The sequence below is a fragment of the Candoia aspera genome, chromosome 15 (genome assembly GCF_035149785.1).
Source record: "Candoia aspera isolate rCanAsp1 chromosome 15, rCanAsp1.hap2, whole genome shotgun sequence".
NCBI lineage: Eukaryota > Metazoa > Chordata > Lepidosauria > Squamata > Boidae > Candoia > Candoia aspera.
In genome coordinates this window covers 12,720,551-12,738,449 of record NC_086167.1, presented here as the reverse complement: position 1 = coordinate 12,738,449, position 17,899 = coordinate 12,720,551, and the positions used below count along the sequence as shown (strand labels likewise).

General features: G+C 40.6%; 1 protein-coding gene and 1 long non-coding RNA gene across 6 annotated transcripts in view; one reads left to right on the top strand and one right to left on the bottom strand.

Annotated features, from left to right (window-relative positions):
• Positions 1 to 17,899, bottom strand: part of LOC134505800 (uncharacterized) — a 219,818-nt gene that overhangs the window by 137,439 nt on the left and 64,480 nt on the right. The gene's annotated exons all lie outside the window — the stretch shown is intronic.
• SFSWAP (splicing factor SWAP) overlaps positions 1 to 17,899 on the top strand; it is a 78,024-nt gene that overhangs the window by 15,187 nt on the left and 44,938 nt on the right. For all 5 annotated transcript variants that reach the window (XM_063315781.1, XM_063315778.1, XM_063315777.1 and 2 more), the window contains exons 8-10: positions 11,289 to 11,535; positions 13,670 to 13,801; positions 14,429 to 14,522. In XM_063315781.1, the coding sequence (XP_063171851.1) occupies positions 11,289 to 11,535; positions 13,670 to 13,801; positions 14,429 to 14,522 (473 nt within the window). The remainder of the gene's footprint in view (positions 1 to 11,288; positions 11,536 to 13,669; positions 13,802 to 14,428; positions 14,523 to 17,899) is intronic.

The window sequence follows — 17,899 nt, the reverse complement described above, 5'->3', positions numbered from 1 at the left end:
CCTGTCCAGAAAGAGCAACGGTGTCCAGGGTAATAAGATCCAGCCTCAGTACTCTATTTTGGAGACACCAGCCATTAACCTTTGAGCCTGTGTGTGTATATTCAAAACAAATTGGGTATTGGAGCTGCAATTAAGTACACAGGCATCTTGGGGAAGTTAGCAGAACTGGTGTTAAGGATGTGACAGTGGATCCTGTTTAATAGATGAATGAATGCATTTTGCATGTATAAAAGAACCTCGCCAAGCTTTCAATTTTCCAAATACTTTCCCTGAGTTCCGGATTTTTGCGGGGGGTGGGCAGGGGCCGCATCATTTGAACAACTGCATGTTGGGCTGTATGGCCTCAGACCTCTAGGCACTAAAAGACAAATGTTTTCTGGATTGGGATCCCCCCACAATGGGAGAGCACGTCTTCGTAGCTGTAGAATATCCTGTTTAATGCAGCCCCCCTGCAACTTGTCTGATCTTTTTCCATTCGGCTTGGGCTAAACGGTGAAGCTGTTGCTTTAGTGTTGATAGTGATGCTCCTGGAATAATGATCTGTCACTCTCGTAGAGTAATAGTTGCATCCAATGATGTATTTTTGTTCCTTTCCAATGATGTCGCTGCCCGCTTTATTAGAAGAGGGAAGATGGATTGTGCAATATTGATATCCTTAACTCCAAAGAGCACAGTGGAAGAGAATTAAATTAATGAAGACGGTTACATTTCTCAAGGCACATGCCATGCGTACACAAATTGAGCATCATAGGATAATAATATCTTCCATACTTCTCCTCTACATATAAGTGAGATAGGACTTGCAAATGTTAGCAGCGTTAACATCAGAGGAATGATAACTCAGTTCCAGAGACGCTTTAGATTCTTTGCTTCCTCAACACAGTATCCGTGGAACCACAGTAATTCTGATTTAAAAACCAGCAATCCCCTGGGCTGCACTTACCTGAAGCTAGCTTATTCTTGGGGTGGAACCCTGTGGTTCAGTGGTGTTTAACCCTTCGTTTGAGCAAAACTTTTTTTCCTTTTTTGGCTGGCATCGGGTTCCCTGCACAGTAAGGACAGGGTGGAGCAGACAGGTGAGTTCTGACAATGACTCTCAGGGATTGTATGCAAGAACCCCTCAAAAACATGCGTGTCTTGTAACAGTGGGACGGTGTTGTTAATTTAGCTATATTTCTCCATGGGGGTGGGGGAATCAAAACTGCTTAATCCATTTCAGAAACACAGTACTGTTCTTCCTTTAAAAAAAAGTATGTTCTAATCTGCAGTGAGAAGGCCAAAGATAAATTATTCTGAATGGTAGAGAGGCAGATTCTAACAGCAGACAAGCTCCAGTACTCCATATTTTGATTGACCCCAAAAGGTGTGAAAGGTCATCTGAATGATTCTTCTTCAGTGTGCCCAGAACTTTTCTTTTGTGTGGATGTTTTCAGCAAGGAGGCTCAGATTTCTGTGAAATCCTGGCGACGGCCAAGGAAGCAAAACCCCAAATATTTTGTTGCTAAGAATGCCGTTGGCTAGCACCTTTTAGCACTGCAGTTCAGGGGTTATCCCACTCAAGTCAATAAGGTGATTTCAGAGTGATTCGGAAAGTGCAGGCTCAGCATCTGTGCTGCTACTTCTCATTATACAATCCATACAAAGATTGTTCTTCAGATAAAATGAGATGCTGTGATTTCCTCTTATTAAAGTTGGGTGCTAAGCACCCAATCGTAAAATGCAAAAAAACATGGAGGCCTTCTTTTCTTATTTTCTCAGGTAGGTCTGTCTTTTATAGATATGCTATAGATATAGAAATAAATATAGATACAGATGAAGGCAAAAGGAAGAGGGGCCGACCAAGGGCAAGGTGGATGGATGACATTCTAGAGGTGACAGACTCGTCCCTGGGGGTGTCGACGACCGACAGGAAGCTCTGGCGTGGGCTGGTCCATGAAGTCACGAAGAGTCGGAAGCGACTGGACGAATAAACAACAAAATAGATATAGATAATAGATATAGATACACACGGATATATTAACGAAAGTAAATGTGCCGTTGATCAGCGTTAAGTTCCTAACTGCTATTGCTTACGCTGATTTGTGAATCAACACTTGTGCTTTGCGAGGTAATAGTTCAGTTTAGGCAACTGATGTATGTTGGGGGCTCGGTTTTGAGTGCCCTAACGTGCAATTAAGAACCCGTCTAAATTATTTAAGTGGCCGGGGGCTGTTAAGGTTCCCAAAATGGGCATATTCAGTGATTGGATGGAACGCCGTTTGGTACTGATTCCATTGTGGAAGAAAAGCTATAATACAAATGTACTCTGATATTCATGTCAATGTGGTAATAAAAGAACTAGATGTTTTGCTAAATGCCTAGCACCCACAGTACTAAAATGATCAGAACACTGAACTTTAATTTAAATTCAGATTTCTGCCGACAGCGAACATCCAACGTGTGCAAGCTTATTCATAGCCAGTAACGGATACTGAGGATGCGCCTAAAATGTTCTGTGAAGTATGTGATGTGATCAGGGTTTCAGTAAACGATGAAGGAAGAGAATCTCAGTACAAATCTCAAATCTGGCCTTCCATTCTCTGTCTCTGTCTGTCAAAATATTCTCCTGTTCAGAAATATACATATTTCATGGCCTATTATGTTGAAGAATTTAACTGCAGAAAAGAGCGCTGTCCTAGGTTTCATGGACCGTGGGTTTATATTTTCCTAGCCCTCAGCCGTTTTGCTGGGTTTGCATTAGCAGCATTGGATTTGAGGAGCTAATATTCCCAGAATGGAAGTTACAGTAACACAAGATAAACTTGGAAGATTGATTAATCAATTGAGAAAGGGCTGGCAAGTGATATTTCAGGATGCTCAGAAAAATGGGATTGGAACAAAAACTGATAATTCGAAAGCCTGTCTTTTAAAATAATCTTAACTTAATTCACAAGGTGCTTTCTATAATATCTACAGAAACATATATTTGCCATGAATAGTTTTAGAAAAAATACTGGTTTCAGTGAGGAATAATATTAGCATTGTTCATTGCTATTATAAGGGAATGCAGTGCAATTTTTCCTCTCTGGACAGCGATGGTCAGCCTTCTATTTATGCATGGCCCTGTGGCTTTTCTTCACAGCCAATGAAAAAATAAATGACCAGGTATATTATGTGTACCAGCGCCTTCTATGGTTTCATATTCAGACGCTCCCTGAAATGGCAGTTCGTTTCACATATATATATATTTATTTTATTGGTTTTTTTCTATTGCTGATCTCAGATCATAAATAATTTGATTTATGTATGTTAGGTGGATAGACTCAACAGGGGTTTGGAGTTGGGCCCAGCAACACAGACATGGGGGTTTTGCTTACATTGGTTTTCAGCTTTCAAACTGGTAACATACAAAGGTCGTTAATGTGACTTTAAAGAATAGTTTGAAGTTCTTTATGAGGCAAGAATCAGTCACTCAGCTCCCTTGGCTAAATGCAGATGATGGAGAACCAATTTATTCCTTTCCTCATGTTAGCTTCCATTGCATCCGTTCCTTAATTTGTTCTTGTGCTTCTCCTAGTGACAGGTTTTCTTAGTTAACTTATTGTAAGTATTGTCTAGTCCTGGATAGTTTTCTTGAAGGATGGCCTTAATTTTCTTGATTTTGTAGCCCAATCATTCATTTTTCTGCATGAAATTAGCTGTATTTGAGATGCTTCCTCACTGAGAAGAAGGCGGCTAGAAGTACATACTTTGCACCCGAGACAAAATTTTGCTCTTGAGCAAATTAAACTCATGATGGGTATCCAAGAGAGAGTTGATCCAATTAAATGATCAGGATAAGGAAAGAACTCATTGGTATATTGAGTGTCTAGATTTTTACGTTTTAGAAGTTCAGAAAGAATTTTAAATATAATCAATATATAATGGCTCATATTTTGAGAGTAAAGCATCAGTTGATGATTTCCTGGAGCCTTATCCTTTTGAAAACAGTTTTTCCTTTGTTTTGTTTACTAGTACTTATTTGCATTTCTTACTGGAAATAGGTAAATCTATTGTAAACAAATGGGGGGTTGCATAGCTTTCTCCAAGGGATATTTGTCACAGTTGTTATTGTTCTATCTGTTCTGCAATACAGAATGAATTTGTAAAGTGAGTCATTTATTGCATATTAAATATTAATATGAGTTAAAGGCCAGCTGAGCAAAGGGCATAATGCTAATCACCAAATAGTCATCTTAATAAGAAAATTAGGTCTTGGCAAAATGAGAGAGAATTACCTAACAGTGCTGTAGAAAATTACCATAACTTAAAACCCCACAATAAAGTAAAAGTGGCAGTTACGATCTCTACAGAAGACTTTTTCCTATGACAATCTTGGGATTGAGGGGAAGAGTTTTGCCAGTTGATTGGGATGTAATCTTTGTGTAGATGATTGTTTTCCAACATTTTGAAATTTGTTTAGTGGGAGACTGTCTAAACAGGGATATCTGGACTGGCTCTGTAGTTCTTGGTGAATCCTACCAGAAGCTGCCTTATATTAGTCCAACTGCTTGTTCATCAAGCTTGATTTTCTCAGCTGAATCAGGCAGTGATTCCTTCTCCAGAGACTGAAATTGGGAGCTTCTGCACGTGAAGTAGATTCTCCATCTCCGACTTGCATCCTTTTTAACAGGGATTTGTCATGGACTATGGAAACTTGATCCACTGAGAATTTCAGGGTTGGTCATTCTTGTTTTTTTTAGAATTGACTGTATGAGCTCTGCCTTTTAATATGTGCCTGGGGGTGGAGGTGGGGGACACTTTAAGAAGAACTTGTTGAATCAGGCTTCTTATTTTGTCACTGTCAAGGTTTGGCTGAAAGAGTGTGACTGGCCCAGTGAGCTTGTACGGCTGAGAGTAGGTTTGAACATAGGTCTCCCCAGTCCTGGTCCATCACCGTAACCACTATGCCACACTGGGCCTTAGGTTAAGAGAAAGGGATTGGCTCCAAGTCACCAAGGGAGGTTCCATAGCTGAAGGTAGACTTCAGCCTGGATCCACCCAGTGCCAATCTAACACCTTCATTGTTACCTCATACTGGCTCTAATGTTCAGCTTCCAAGCTGCGTATAAAGACCATATCAGTCATGGGTTTCTGGGAGTCTTTCTACCTCTTGGTTTACTATTAAAGATTCAGAAGTTCTTGCTGTGCCCGGAACACCCAGCCTCTCTTTTTTCTTTGAGCTCTGCTTGGCCTCTGCCTTCTCTGCTGGCCTACAGCAGATGCTTGTAGATAACCTGACCTTGTGTGGAATGTTGATGAACTGTATGGATATATTTTATTTCATTGTACCAACAGCTTCAGCATTAAGACGTCTAGCCTTGTTGAATGCTGTTCTTGACCCCAGTTGATATTGAGGCAACCATAAACAGATTGCAGGATGCAATATCCTTCAGCAGAAGGTTTTTCAGACAGCAGGGTTGCCGTTGTCTTGCCCAATGCATATGGCTTTCTTTTTAAAAATCAGGCCTTTTTGGTTGGAAAACCAGATTCAGAACCATTCATGGATTTGTGGTTCTGCCTGCAAGTCAGAACCTACGAGTGGTGTTGCTCTGCAAAAAGCTGAGCCCAGCTGAGTCAGTGCCTGCAGAACATTTTTCTTTAAAAACGGTTTGTTTTCAGAAAGGTGTCAAAGCTTTACAAATGTAGACTTGTCAATATGAAATTGACTTGTACACTTAACTCTGCAGGGCCTTGCTCAACAATCTGTAGTGTTTGGGGGAGTAGAATTGTTTGAGCAAGCAAAACTTTACCAGTCTTCTAGTGTATTCTGTTTATTGGTACGTGTGTGTGTGTGTTTCAGAAGAATCTAGGTTGGGCGGAAAGTATGTTAGAATGAATAGATTCATTTTAAAATCCAGCCCTGAAACAAACATACCTGTAGCCGCTGATAGACATTTCTTCCTGAAGAATATAGAAATTACCCGACTCATAATTTTATGGTGTCCATTAGCTCTTCATAGAAAAAAAGTTGCTTTTTCATCATTGAATCGTTCAGTCATAAAAGCTCTTTATTCCAGGAAAAGTTGTAGCTTTGGTATATTCTGAAGCAGATATTTTTTTTGTCTGCATTGAACCTCCATAAGCTTGCAAACATAATAGCTAGACCAGGGTTTCTCAATCAGGCTTTTGTGGCACCCCAGGGTTCCACAAGAGGTCACTAGGGGTTCCCTGGGAGATCACGATTTATTTTAAAAATTGTTTCAAATTCAGGCAGCTTGACATTAAAGAGGTAAGTTTCATTTTTTATTTTTAGTTTAAGAACTTAGTACCTATATACAGGCCTACCCATGAAACAAATACAATAATTTTGTAACTTCTGTCCTATATTTGAGCCTGAATGTGCAGGGGTTCCTTCCCCGAGGCCTGAAAAATATTTCAAGGGTTCCTCCAGGGTCAAAAACTTGAGAGAGGCTGAGCTAAAGAGTAACCTTTTGCTCATCTCTCAAAAATGAAGTTTCTAGATGACTTAGTACCAGTAGAGCCAATTCACGTTAAGATGTGCGTAAATCTCCCTTGTGATACCGTATTCCTTACTTCAGTGAAATGAGGTTGAGATGCGATTATCTTTGATTCGGCGGGAAAAGCTTTAAGCAGGAGTCTGGCTGTTTGGTTAATTAGACAATTTTGAATGAGAAACTCTTTTAAGACTCAATGCATGAAAAAAATGGAAGTCAGAGCACAAGTAGAATGCTTAGGTGTTTAGCAGGACCACTTTTTGGTAATTTCGAATGATGTTTGGGTAAGTACAACACAACGTTTTAGTTTATCTTGAAAGACATGCAGACATTTCAACTATGCTTTCTGTGACAAAATATATTTGAGCAAAATGTTCATTAGCCTGATGGAAATCCATTGAGATAATTCATGCAAGAATTAGGGGTGTGCAACTTTGATGCCATGAAACGTTCAGGCCCCAAACAGGATGTTTAGACCTTAAGTGGACCTTTCTAGGTGGCATGATCTCAAAATAGGACCATCCTGTGGTTGGACCTTCTAGCACTTCTAGAATAGTTCGCACTGAAGATGTTGCCTAGCCTGGCAATGAAACGTCTGCAAGAAAACAACAAGGCTCAGAGAGCACCAAGGACTCCACTCCTAGAATAACCCGTTCGGGGTTGGAATGAAAAATTATCCGCCTTCCCCCCACCCCCCAAAAGGCATAGACTGCAAGATATATATCCACATAGCAGAAGTTTTTTTTTGTAACATGCCCAAGACAAGTCTTGTGATTCTCTGTGCTCTGTCATCAGCCATCATGCCAGAGTTCTGGAAAATATAGTTCCAACATACCTAGAAGGAACAAGATTTATGGAAAGACTGATCTAGCTCATCGCTATTTACTTTGAATGATAAGGACTCTCCTGGGCCTTGCAGAGAAGATTTATTGCCATTGCCTGTTACTCAGCATTATGGGCCCTCTTAAGCCACCGTCTTCAGCAAACGTAGTCATTGTGGTCAGTGATGAGGAATCTTGGGAGTTATAGTTCACAGCCTTTGGATGGGTGCAGGTTTCCTTTCCCTGCATGAATTATTAAAGGTGCTGAATTTTGAAATTGGGATCTTCAGCATGCCAAGCATCTGCCCTCAGTTAGGACTCACTCCTGAGCGTTGTCCCCCGAGTGACCTCAATGGAGACCTGTTGCATAGCTGCCACTTTGATCCTAGCAACCTCTTTTATTAAAATCTAAGCTAAAATTGGTTCTGTGGCTGACCTGCACCACTTCTACAGGAGAGCTGCGACTGAAGCTGGGCGTTATTGAATTACTTGCTATTACTTTATTTCTCCTAATGAATATACCAAAGTCGCTCATGTTGTTTATTTCCATGCATTTTTTTTAAGTAAATAGCCCATATTCTCCCCAAAAGTAGTTCTAGGATTGCAGTTGCATTTTTTTTTTCCCAGCACGTTGCTTTGGAGAATTTCAGGATATAAGAAACTTCCTCATAACTGCAGAGTTTCTCTCTTTTATTTCAGTAAAATGAAAGTTTCTTTTATTTCAGTACAGTTGGCATAAGAAATTGGTTCGTTACCTGCCATGTTAGAATAGCGGTGGTGTAACATTCTCTTGGAGAAAAACATGACTGCAGTCCTATAAATTCCTTGTTTTTAGAGACTAATGGAGCTCATTAAGTATATGCTGGGCTTGTTCAGGGCTTACCTTGTTGCTGTTAATAGGTACAGAGTTGTTATCTTTCCAAGCTTTCTTTCTGCAATGTTCTTTTTTTCCCCTGATAGATGCCAGGTCTATTTTTATTTAGAGGTCTGTCATGAATCTTCTTAGGAAATGGACATTCTCACAGAATTTCTTCCTTTAAGCTTTTAACACTGTTGCTAAGCCATTGACTGAAGTACCAGGTCTGTTTTATTAATGAAATATTTTTATTAATTAGAGTTCTAGGTCTTGCGTTCTGTCATTTTAAGACCCCTTTTCATCCTGTTTTTCTAAATTATTCAGAAAGTCTGACAGAGAATTCTAAAATTAAGAATTAAAGCAACTGTCTCTCGGGATACATTTTGGTTTGGATTCTTGCCCTGAGCAGGTGGCCTAAATAACCCCCAGGATTTTGTGTGTAAAATTAGACCAACTCCTGTTGGTGGCTTGGTCAGCTGGTATTTTCCAAATGAAGGATTCATACATGTATATTTAATTAAATGCTGCATTAAAAGCTCCCCACCCAATCAGGCTCGTCATTTATCACAGTGCCTTTGAAACACATGAATTATGCAGACTCTTCCCAACACATGAATGCAAGGTGATTATTCCGTAAACAGCTGAGCTGTTTTAAATTGGCATTCCTGCAATGCATGTTATGGTATTGATAAAATAATGAAATGCTTGCAAACTGCAGAGATTGTATGCACGCCAGCCTTTGACAGCAATTGGGTGATTTCCAGTTCCATTACTTTCTAAAACTTCCTTCAGGGGATGCACTTTTGGTGGGGGGCGGGGGAGAGGTCTGGGCAGCCTTTTTAATATTTTAAAATGCTCTTTAAGTTAGTTTTTGGAATTTGCAAGCAACACTTTCTGTTGTAGGCACTTATATCCATATTCCATTCATGCTGTTGAGAGAGTAATCGATCCTCTAATGTCTTTTTGCACAGGACTTGTACTTTCTATTTCTGCAATTGGTTTGTTTTCATCTTAGTTTCTTTCAGCCCTTCCCTCTTTGTCCATATCCATTTTTTTTCCCCAAGATCCACTCTTCACAGTGTCAAGAGCACAACCTTCATGACCTCTCGTCACCCTTGTATCGTTCGCTAATTCTGTCAACCTTTTATCATAATCAAATCAACCGCACTTTCAGATTCAGACACTCCACAGACAATTCAACAGTAATAGATGGGTGAATTTGTGACTAAAACCATTCTCACAATTATCGCTAGCTCATGAACTGTTGAATGACCTATTTTATCCTACTTTATTGAGGGACTATTTATTTTTTAAAGATTTTAGACAAGCTAAAGAGCAGGTATGTAAGTAGAAGTTGGCCAAGTGGTATCGATCTTTTAAAGATGGACAAGGAATGTCATATTATTTACAGTGTCTTACATCCCATTCCCTGAGACAAGCTTTCACAGAACTTCATTTTCAAACAATGCCGACAGCCTATTTGGATGGAAGATATAAAGGAGCACCAACTACACACCATTTATGCATTTGTAGTAACTCACAGGTGGAAGATTTGAGCCGTTACTTATTATGTTGCAAATTATTATCAGGAACCTAGAACTCGATTCATCATGCCTTTGTTAATCCAACTGTATCAGTCTAGTTTAGAAGAAAAAAATCTATTTTCTGTTGACTGATGTTGATGAATGTGTGACTAAACCAGTTGCATTGTTTGCAGTGGCCACAAGGAAGATACAAAAGCAGATGCTGACCAATAGTGCTGTTAATATTAGAGGGGATGTATTGAATTGATATGGATTGTTTTAATTTTATGTGACATTTGCTAAAACCTTTGGTTGCAAATAAATGTGTGTACATATTAGTTCCTTTGCCATGTGAATAGTCATACATTTCAACACAAGCAAACATTTTTCTAAGCAGGTAACCATAATAATCACTTTCATTCATTCTTGGTCTCCAAATAGCCCAATCACGACTTCATACCCTCTCATCTCATTCCTACTCATCCATTTATGTCACATAACATAATATTTTCCCCCTGGATTGCCTTTATTCATAACATTGCACAATTTTTCCCAAAACTCATATGTGATTCTACCATTATTACCGTTTAACAGACCATAATATGTACCTTATCACCTACCTATAGATTCTTACTTTCATATGCACCCTCAACAACCTAGATGTCACCAATTCATACTTTCTGGCATACATTTTAGCCCCTTTGTTCTCATTTGTATCTTGACTTTCCTGCATGTATTCATCAGCTCTATTCTGTAAGATCAGAACACCTTCATTCACATCTATTTCATCCTTCCTCTTAGATTCACAGGTAAACAGCAAATCTATTTTTCTTTCATTTCATCCATTAATTTCTGCCTATCACCTTTTACTCTTCTTACCCTCCAAATCACAACCTTTGGTATGTGATGGAGCCTGTAGATCCACCATCCATCTTGGCATAGACAATTGGGATGTTCACATGACACGTTTTAAGAAGATAGGGAAGGTACAGGTTAGACTACCAGCCATAGTAATAGGCATATCACGTGTACCACTCAGTTTCAGGTCATCTTAGCTTGTATGTCACAATGCAACCAAAACCCAGTTTTACCACAAGCATGTTCACACTGTTCTATGCAAGCTAGGAACTCTAGAGATCACCTTGTAAACCATACTGTTGACCACATACCACCAGCTCAGAGGTGCTGATATAATATATCTAATTATATATATTATCTATCTATCTATCTATCTATCTATCTATCTATCTATCTAATATCATGAAGCACAGTCAGGATGCAGTGATTAATAATTAACTAATAATGACTTGTCTTTGGGTTTCTTCTCCAATTCTTTCATTCCTCATTCTTTCCAAGGTTGTTTCCGTTTGGTCTTCAGTGCACCTGCCTCATTCCACTTGGACGTGTTGACAAAATGCTATTTCCTGTTTGCTAGGCAAGAGAAAGGGATAAAGTATTAGTAAGCTTGATCTTTGAACCCAGACGGTGTTCTAGGTGCATTGCAGCTGTGCACAGAATGGTGAGGGTTGGGAGGAGGATCCATGCTGCTGTTTGAGCTGGCCTTTCCTGTTCATGCTGGCCAAAGTTCTGATCATCCCACTTCTTTTCATAGCAACGATGGCAGCCATGTACTACAGTTATTACATGTTGCCCGATGGAACTTACTGCCTCGCCCCGCCACCCCCAGGGATTGACATGGCCACTTACTACAGCGCCCTGCCAGCCGGGGTGACGGTATCAAGCACTACCGGCGTAGCCACGATAACAGCACCTCCGCCTCCCGGCACGACACCACCGCCATCTTCGGAAGCCAGCGAGGACACAAGTGGTGTATTGCCTGTCACGAGCACTTCAGCAAGGTATCATACTCCATGTCAGCTTGTTTAGAGCTCAAGTAGCTTTGTTCAGTGAACTTGGTAACTGGCAGCCTGCTCCTCAAGGGACTTTGCTATTTGCAGCAGAACCCCCTCCTTTCCTAACAGTGGGGGAATCCACTTTTCTGAAAGTAAACCAAAGCTAATGATGATAACTCGCTGGTTAGACGCAACAACCCACTGGTGCTCAGATAATGTTGACTTGATAGCAGCAGGGACTTGGCTAGTTCTCCAACGGGGGGTTTCCCACCGTCATCAGAAATCAACGTTCTACAAGGCTAGCTCCAGACGAAGCGAGTTAAGCATAGCTCCTGCTGAAATCAACAGGATTCTTTCTTGACCATGACTGACTTTCTTCACTGATTACAATAGATTCCAGATTCAGCTCACTTAATACAGCTGCATTAAGAAAGCAAGTTGCTGAGACCATTGCCTGTTGCAAAACCCGGTAGTGTTGGGCATAAAAGTTATGGCCACAAAATCCGAGGAGGCCCAGTTATAATCGAGTGTCTGACGCGGCTTTAAAAGTAGGGGGGAGTGGGGAGCAAATCCCTAAAGGGAGTCTTCCAATTGGCTTAGTTCCATATACTAGAAAGCTATTATAAAATAGGTTGCATTATTGTAGTTTTTATTATTGTACAGGTAGTCCTCGTTTAGCGATCATTTGCAGTTATGACAGTGATGAAAGCGTAACTTTCTGACCAATCCTTGCATTTGCGACCTTCACAGGTCTGTAAAGCAAAGGAAAGCTGAAGCAAGATTGTAAGCACGGTCGTGGTTTCACTTAGCAACCGCTTTGCTTAACAACCAAGTTGCTGGTCTCAATTGTCGCTAAACGAGGACTACCTGTAGGTTTCTTACGGTATTATCGTAGGTTTATAATTGTGTTATTTCCCGTGTTCATGCTTTGTGGCAGCCTCCCCATGATCCCTTTGCAAACCCCAGTGCAGCTTACCAATTTAGATAAACCCAGGGGCTCCATGATTGCCTCACAGCAATTCCATGGTTTTTCAAAGCCATGCTTTGGCAAGGAGGCTTCCCAGCTACCAGGCTGTGGGCAGTTAAAGTGATTAAATGTTAACAATTAAAAAGGCAGCTCAAATGAAAGGATGTCTCATTACATCCTAAAGATGTCAGAGCTTTAGAGAGCACAAAATAGCCTGTATGTTTGCCTTGTCTAGCTTTGTTTCATGCATGATGTCCTCAAGGGCCTTTTGTCATTTTTTGATGGGCTTCTTGGTCGGCAATTAATCTTTTCACTAAAAATAATCTCCTTTCCTCCCCTGCCAGCACCGTGCAGGCTTATAATGTGCAAGATGCCTCTTTAATTTCTGTTTAATGAACCACCCACTTCCAGATGGGTCTTCCCAAGCTTACATTCTGGAGAGGATGTTCTACTGACCATATCCAAGCCTGATGATACTAATTTTGCTCTAGTGTCCAGCATGAGGATATGATCTCCATCATGATCTGTTTCCACTGCAAATTGAACCCCTATTTGATTGCCTAAGATTCCTTTGATTTCCCGTCTTTGTTTTGTCACCAACAGAACTAATAGCATTTGGTTTACTTTGGTTAATTTCACTGCTAAGAATTTTTACTGCGGGACATTAAATATTTGTAATGTATATTGCTTTGGTATTTCTTGTAATGAAAAATATAGTCTGTGGGTGTGTATATCTCCCATAAAAGAATCTGTTCCAAAAGAACAGAGTTCAATTAAAGCAGGGTGTTAGATTTCCAGAATACATAGAAAAATTTCATAAGTAACCTTTGTCCAATGGAAGCCCTGTATGCAGAATGCTTCCAAAACAACTTTTTCTCCTGATTTGTGGGCATCCTGCTTCAAATAGTTGCAAATTCTACAGAACTGCAAATTTGGGTGCCAGAATGAATCATTTAGATCTACTAATCTTAGTCAGTTGTGCAGAACTTTTGAAATGCTGCCTGGAACCATGATCTGTATTTCCCTTTTTCTGGTGCCGTCTAAATAACTGGCTTTTAAGAGATTCACTGTTGGCCCTCAGTCATGTGATACATTAAAAAATGAGCTGCTTCCTCTGTTTTAATATGTTGTGTTCTCTGCCTGTGTAAATCTTAAACTTCTGACATTTTCCAGCTCAATTCCTCCAGTGGTAGCCATCATTCCTCCACCTCCAGATATCCAGCCTGTAATTGACAAGCTCGCAGAGTATGTTGCAAGGAATGGGATTAAATTTGAGACTAGCGTTCGTGCCAAGAATGATCCAAGGTGAGTGCAGGAGACTTCTGTCTTAATTTCATTTTACGGTAACCATGCAAGCAAGTAGCTTGCCCCACTCCCTTACTGACTGTCTTGTCAGGAAAAAAAGAACGGAGTAATCTGTCGTAGTTCCTCACACTGAAATTCAAGAAACTACTGGAAGTTTTTTTATTTTATTTTATTTTATTTATCCAATTTGTCCCCGCCCATCTCCTCCCGTCGGGGGACTCTGGGCAGTTTACAACGATCGATTAAAAACAACCATAAAATACACAGAATAAAATACAACAATAAATAATATAAATAAAGGTAAAAATAAAGAATCCAGGTGGTGAAGAATCTAAAACAGTCCAAGTGTGGGAGGAGTGGTCTATAGCAACCATCCCCATGCAGATCTGTTCCCCTCTCCACCCCAAGTTAATGATAAAGCATTATTGCCAAAGAATCTTGAGGCTTGACTTCCAAATATATGTATCTTCTGGGCATTAAGGTACAACTGATTATTTTCAGAATATCAAATAGCCGCCTTGTTCCTTCGGTGGGAAAATAATAGATCGTAGCTGAGACCTACAGTGAGGGGTGGTGGTGCTCGTGGGTATTTTCCCCCAAATTACATTTTTCTTTCTTTCCTAATAGATTTGAATTTCTGCAGCCTTGGCATCAGTACAATGCCTACTACGAATTTAAGAAACAGTTCTTCCTTCAGAAAGAGGCCAGTGACAGCTCAAAGGTAGGCTTATGAAAGTGTAATGTAACAGCGAGGCATGCTGACTTGTTTGCTTGTTTTCCCCAGTGTGCCTTACTCGATAACTGGAGCAGCTAAGAGAGGAGTCTGTGGATTTGTTTTTAAAAATGTGTTGTCTGCCCTGTTTTTTGCTGGGGGAAAGGGCGATGAGCACTTTGCATTTTATGTGAGCTTGCTTCCTAATGCAGGGAGGATTAAGGCTATGCATGAAATCCCCCAGTGCCATTTTTGTTGTTATTGGAATCCTCCCTTATAAGAATTGCTGGAAATCTGCATCTATCTTTGCAATTGCACTGCAGATTTCTTGGTATTCCTTACCTTAAAATGGCTGGAAACCAGTCATTACAGCACAGGCGTCTTCTGCCCCAGTCGCCAAACTTTCACACACAAAATCAACGTAGAGAATAGCAGGATCAGAGCTGTATTGAATCCCCGCAGGGGCAGGTTTCCATGCCTTTGCAGAAGTCAGGCGAACGGGCCCTTAAAATAAACCATGCCCAACAGGGAGGTGCATTTCTTTCTCCAAAGAATGAGCTGCAGATTCAGTGCATGGTGTGAGTTGGTGTGTGTATGTGTTGAGGTTGTGGGGGGGGGCGGGGGGAGATGTACAAAAGAGCATCACTTCCTGTTCCAGAAATGGGCAAGTCCCCTGGAACTCTGGGCTAAAAATGGTATTTTATGGAGGCAAAGCACACTGTTTGGCACAGCATGGATACTCAGAAAATGGGTAGAAGTGTAACTCGATCAGCCACTGCTGTTTAAAGTCGAACAGTATCAGGCAGGGTGCATCTGTTCTGCTGCTGAACTTTATCCTTTTTTTGGTAACCCTTAAACAGGCCTTTTTCTACCTTTTTTCTTTCTCCCCTTCAATATCCTGTTACCTCATCTCCTCTTTACTTCCCCATGCAATTATTCCTTCATCCAGCTCTGTCTGGAGTTTTTTTTCTTTTCTTTTTGCTGTTTCTGCTGGAAGGAGGAAAGGGGGGGGGGGGTGTGCACGCACGTGCACACTTTAAGGGGTTTTTTTTAATGTAAAACAAGTTGGACAAAAACGGTTGGTATAATCAGATAGGATCAGTCCATTTTATAAATGAGTATCTTATTTTACTCGTTTACTCCTTGGGAGAGTTGGGGCGGCGATGACCGACAGGAAGCTCTGGCGTGGGCTGGTCCATGAAGTTGTCAAGAGTCAGAAGCTACTGAACAAATAAACAACAAAAATCTTATTTTACAGGCAACTAATTTTAATCAGTAGTTATTGAACTCAGTTGATTTTAATGTATGTTTCTGTCCTGGCCCTACCCTTGAGCTATGTTTAGATGGGATTGGTAACCCTAAATTGGCACAGAGTTGGCAGAGGATTTTTCTCTACTCATGGATGATACATGTATCTCTGTCTCACCTTCCTGGGTAGGGTGGGGGGTTAAATTCAGACCCTTCTTCCTTTGGGGCCAATACAATGTATTTGCCTTGTTTTGGCAAATGATTGTTAACTAAATGTGAGTTAAGTTTATCTATCTGTCTATCAAATTTATCACCGCCCATCTCCCAAAAAAGGGACTCTGGGTGGTTTACAATAAAACAATAAAAACCCTAGAAACAATAGAATAAATATAATACGTGATAAACTATAAATATGATAGGAACCCGATGGCTAAGAGGTCTCTATAACCGGCAAGTTGAATAGGGCCAACCTAGGGAACTAGCCATCCCCAAAGGTGATTATTGTCCCTCCTGCCCCAGGCTTGATGGCAAAACCAGGTCTTTAATTGTTTTCTAAAGTCCAGGAGAGAGGGGGCCAGCTTAACTTCCGGGGGAAGGATATTCCCAAGGGCGGGAGCTGTTGCAGAGAAGGCCCGCCTCCTGGACCCCATCAGATGGACTTGCAGGCGGGGTCCGTAGCATGCCCTCTCTGCACGACCGGGTGGGACGGGTTGATGTGATTGGGATGAGACAGTCCCTCAGGCAACCTGGACCCATGCCATGTAAATGCTAAATATCATTCCCAACATGTACCTATGTTTTTCCTTTATTTCAGAAGCTTTGTGCAATAGACCACCAACATGGATAGGTCACCGTAGAAACCTGGGCATGTTGCCTTACTATTTTTCTTTTATCTTTCTTTGAGTTGTTTACAGTGCATATTTTGTGTTTGATGAAACAGATTGTAAACTCACCGTTTTGTTGCCAAAAACTGTGTTTCAGTCGTTTTTCCATAATGGGGACGAGGGTGCTTTTGAAATTAATAGCTGGTATACTAATGAAACAGAGTGCTTTTCCAATTTTAAACAGATTCTGCCATTCAGTTTAATGTGGCATCAGACACGGCTTCGTGTTTTCCAGGAAAGCATGGCACATGAACAGTTTATTTCTTCAAAAGGGGGGACAGAGGTACCCTGCTAGGTCAGACACAAACATCACGTTCGCATTGAACGTCACATAATATTTATAAGAAAGCCATGGTGCTTTTGTAACACCTCTACGCCCCCCCCAAAAAACCTCACATTATGCAACTTTTGACAACCAATATTCCACTGGAATCAACAGAGCTGATAGATGTTGATAATTAGCTCCCAGTTTCACAGAGGATTTGCCTATCTTGTTCTTACCAGTTATCAGTGGGTTTGTACAATATCCTAAGCCACAATACAGTTTGGTTGGTCTCAGCGTAGCAGGTTATGTGAAATGGTCACTGTGGTTTGTGAACTGTAGTTTATAAATCATGGGGATCTGGCTTAGTGTGAAGAGTAAACATGACCACTTGTAGCTTATACAGCAAATTATACTTAAATAAACCATCTTGAAGGCAGCGTATGAACTTAGCTTTAAACTGATATGATGAGCAAATATATATAGTACATCCATCCGAGGTAGCCTCCAATTCTACCATTAATCTTCCTTGCAGGTACATTTCTTCCTCATTAAGCAAAATGTAGCCAGATCTTTCATGGATAAGTTCACCCCCTTTCTCTTTCGTAAATGAACTCTTACCGCTGAAATTTTACTGTTAGCTGATGTATTCATCTCTTCTTTTTGAACATAGGGGATAGAAATTCACGCCATGAGCACTCTTAAACTTTATTGGTGCTATTAGCGGTAGCAGATAAGCAAAGCTAGACCTGGAGATTGATTCCTTGAAGGTTTTACCAACAAAAATCCTCAGCGTATCTTTAGACATTTATTCCATTAAAATTACTTTGCACAGTTGTCATATGAACGCGTAGCACAGTGCTTGTTAATGACTCTCTAGAACACCGTAATGGTCATGAAATAGCAGCGTCACATACATTTGAACTGCAGCTGGAATGTAAAATGATAGGCCCTGGTGTTCATCCTCTGGCCCAGTGCTTCGAACCGAGGCA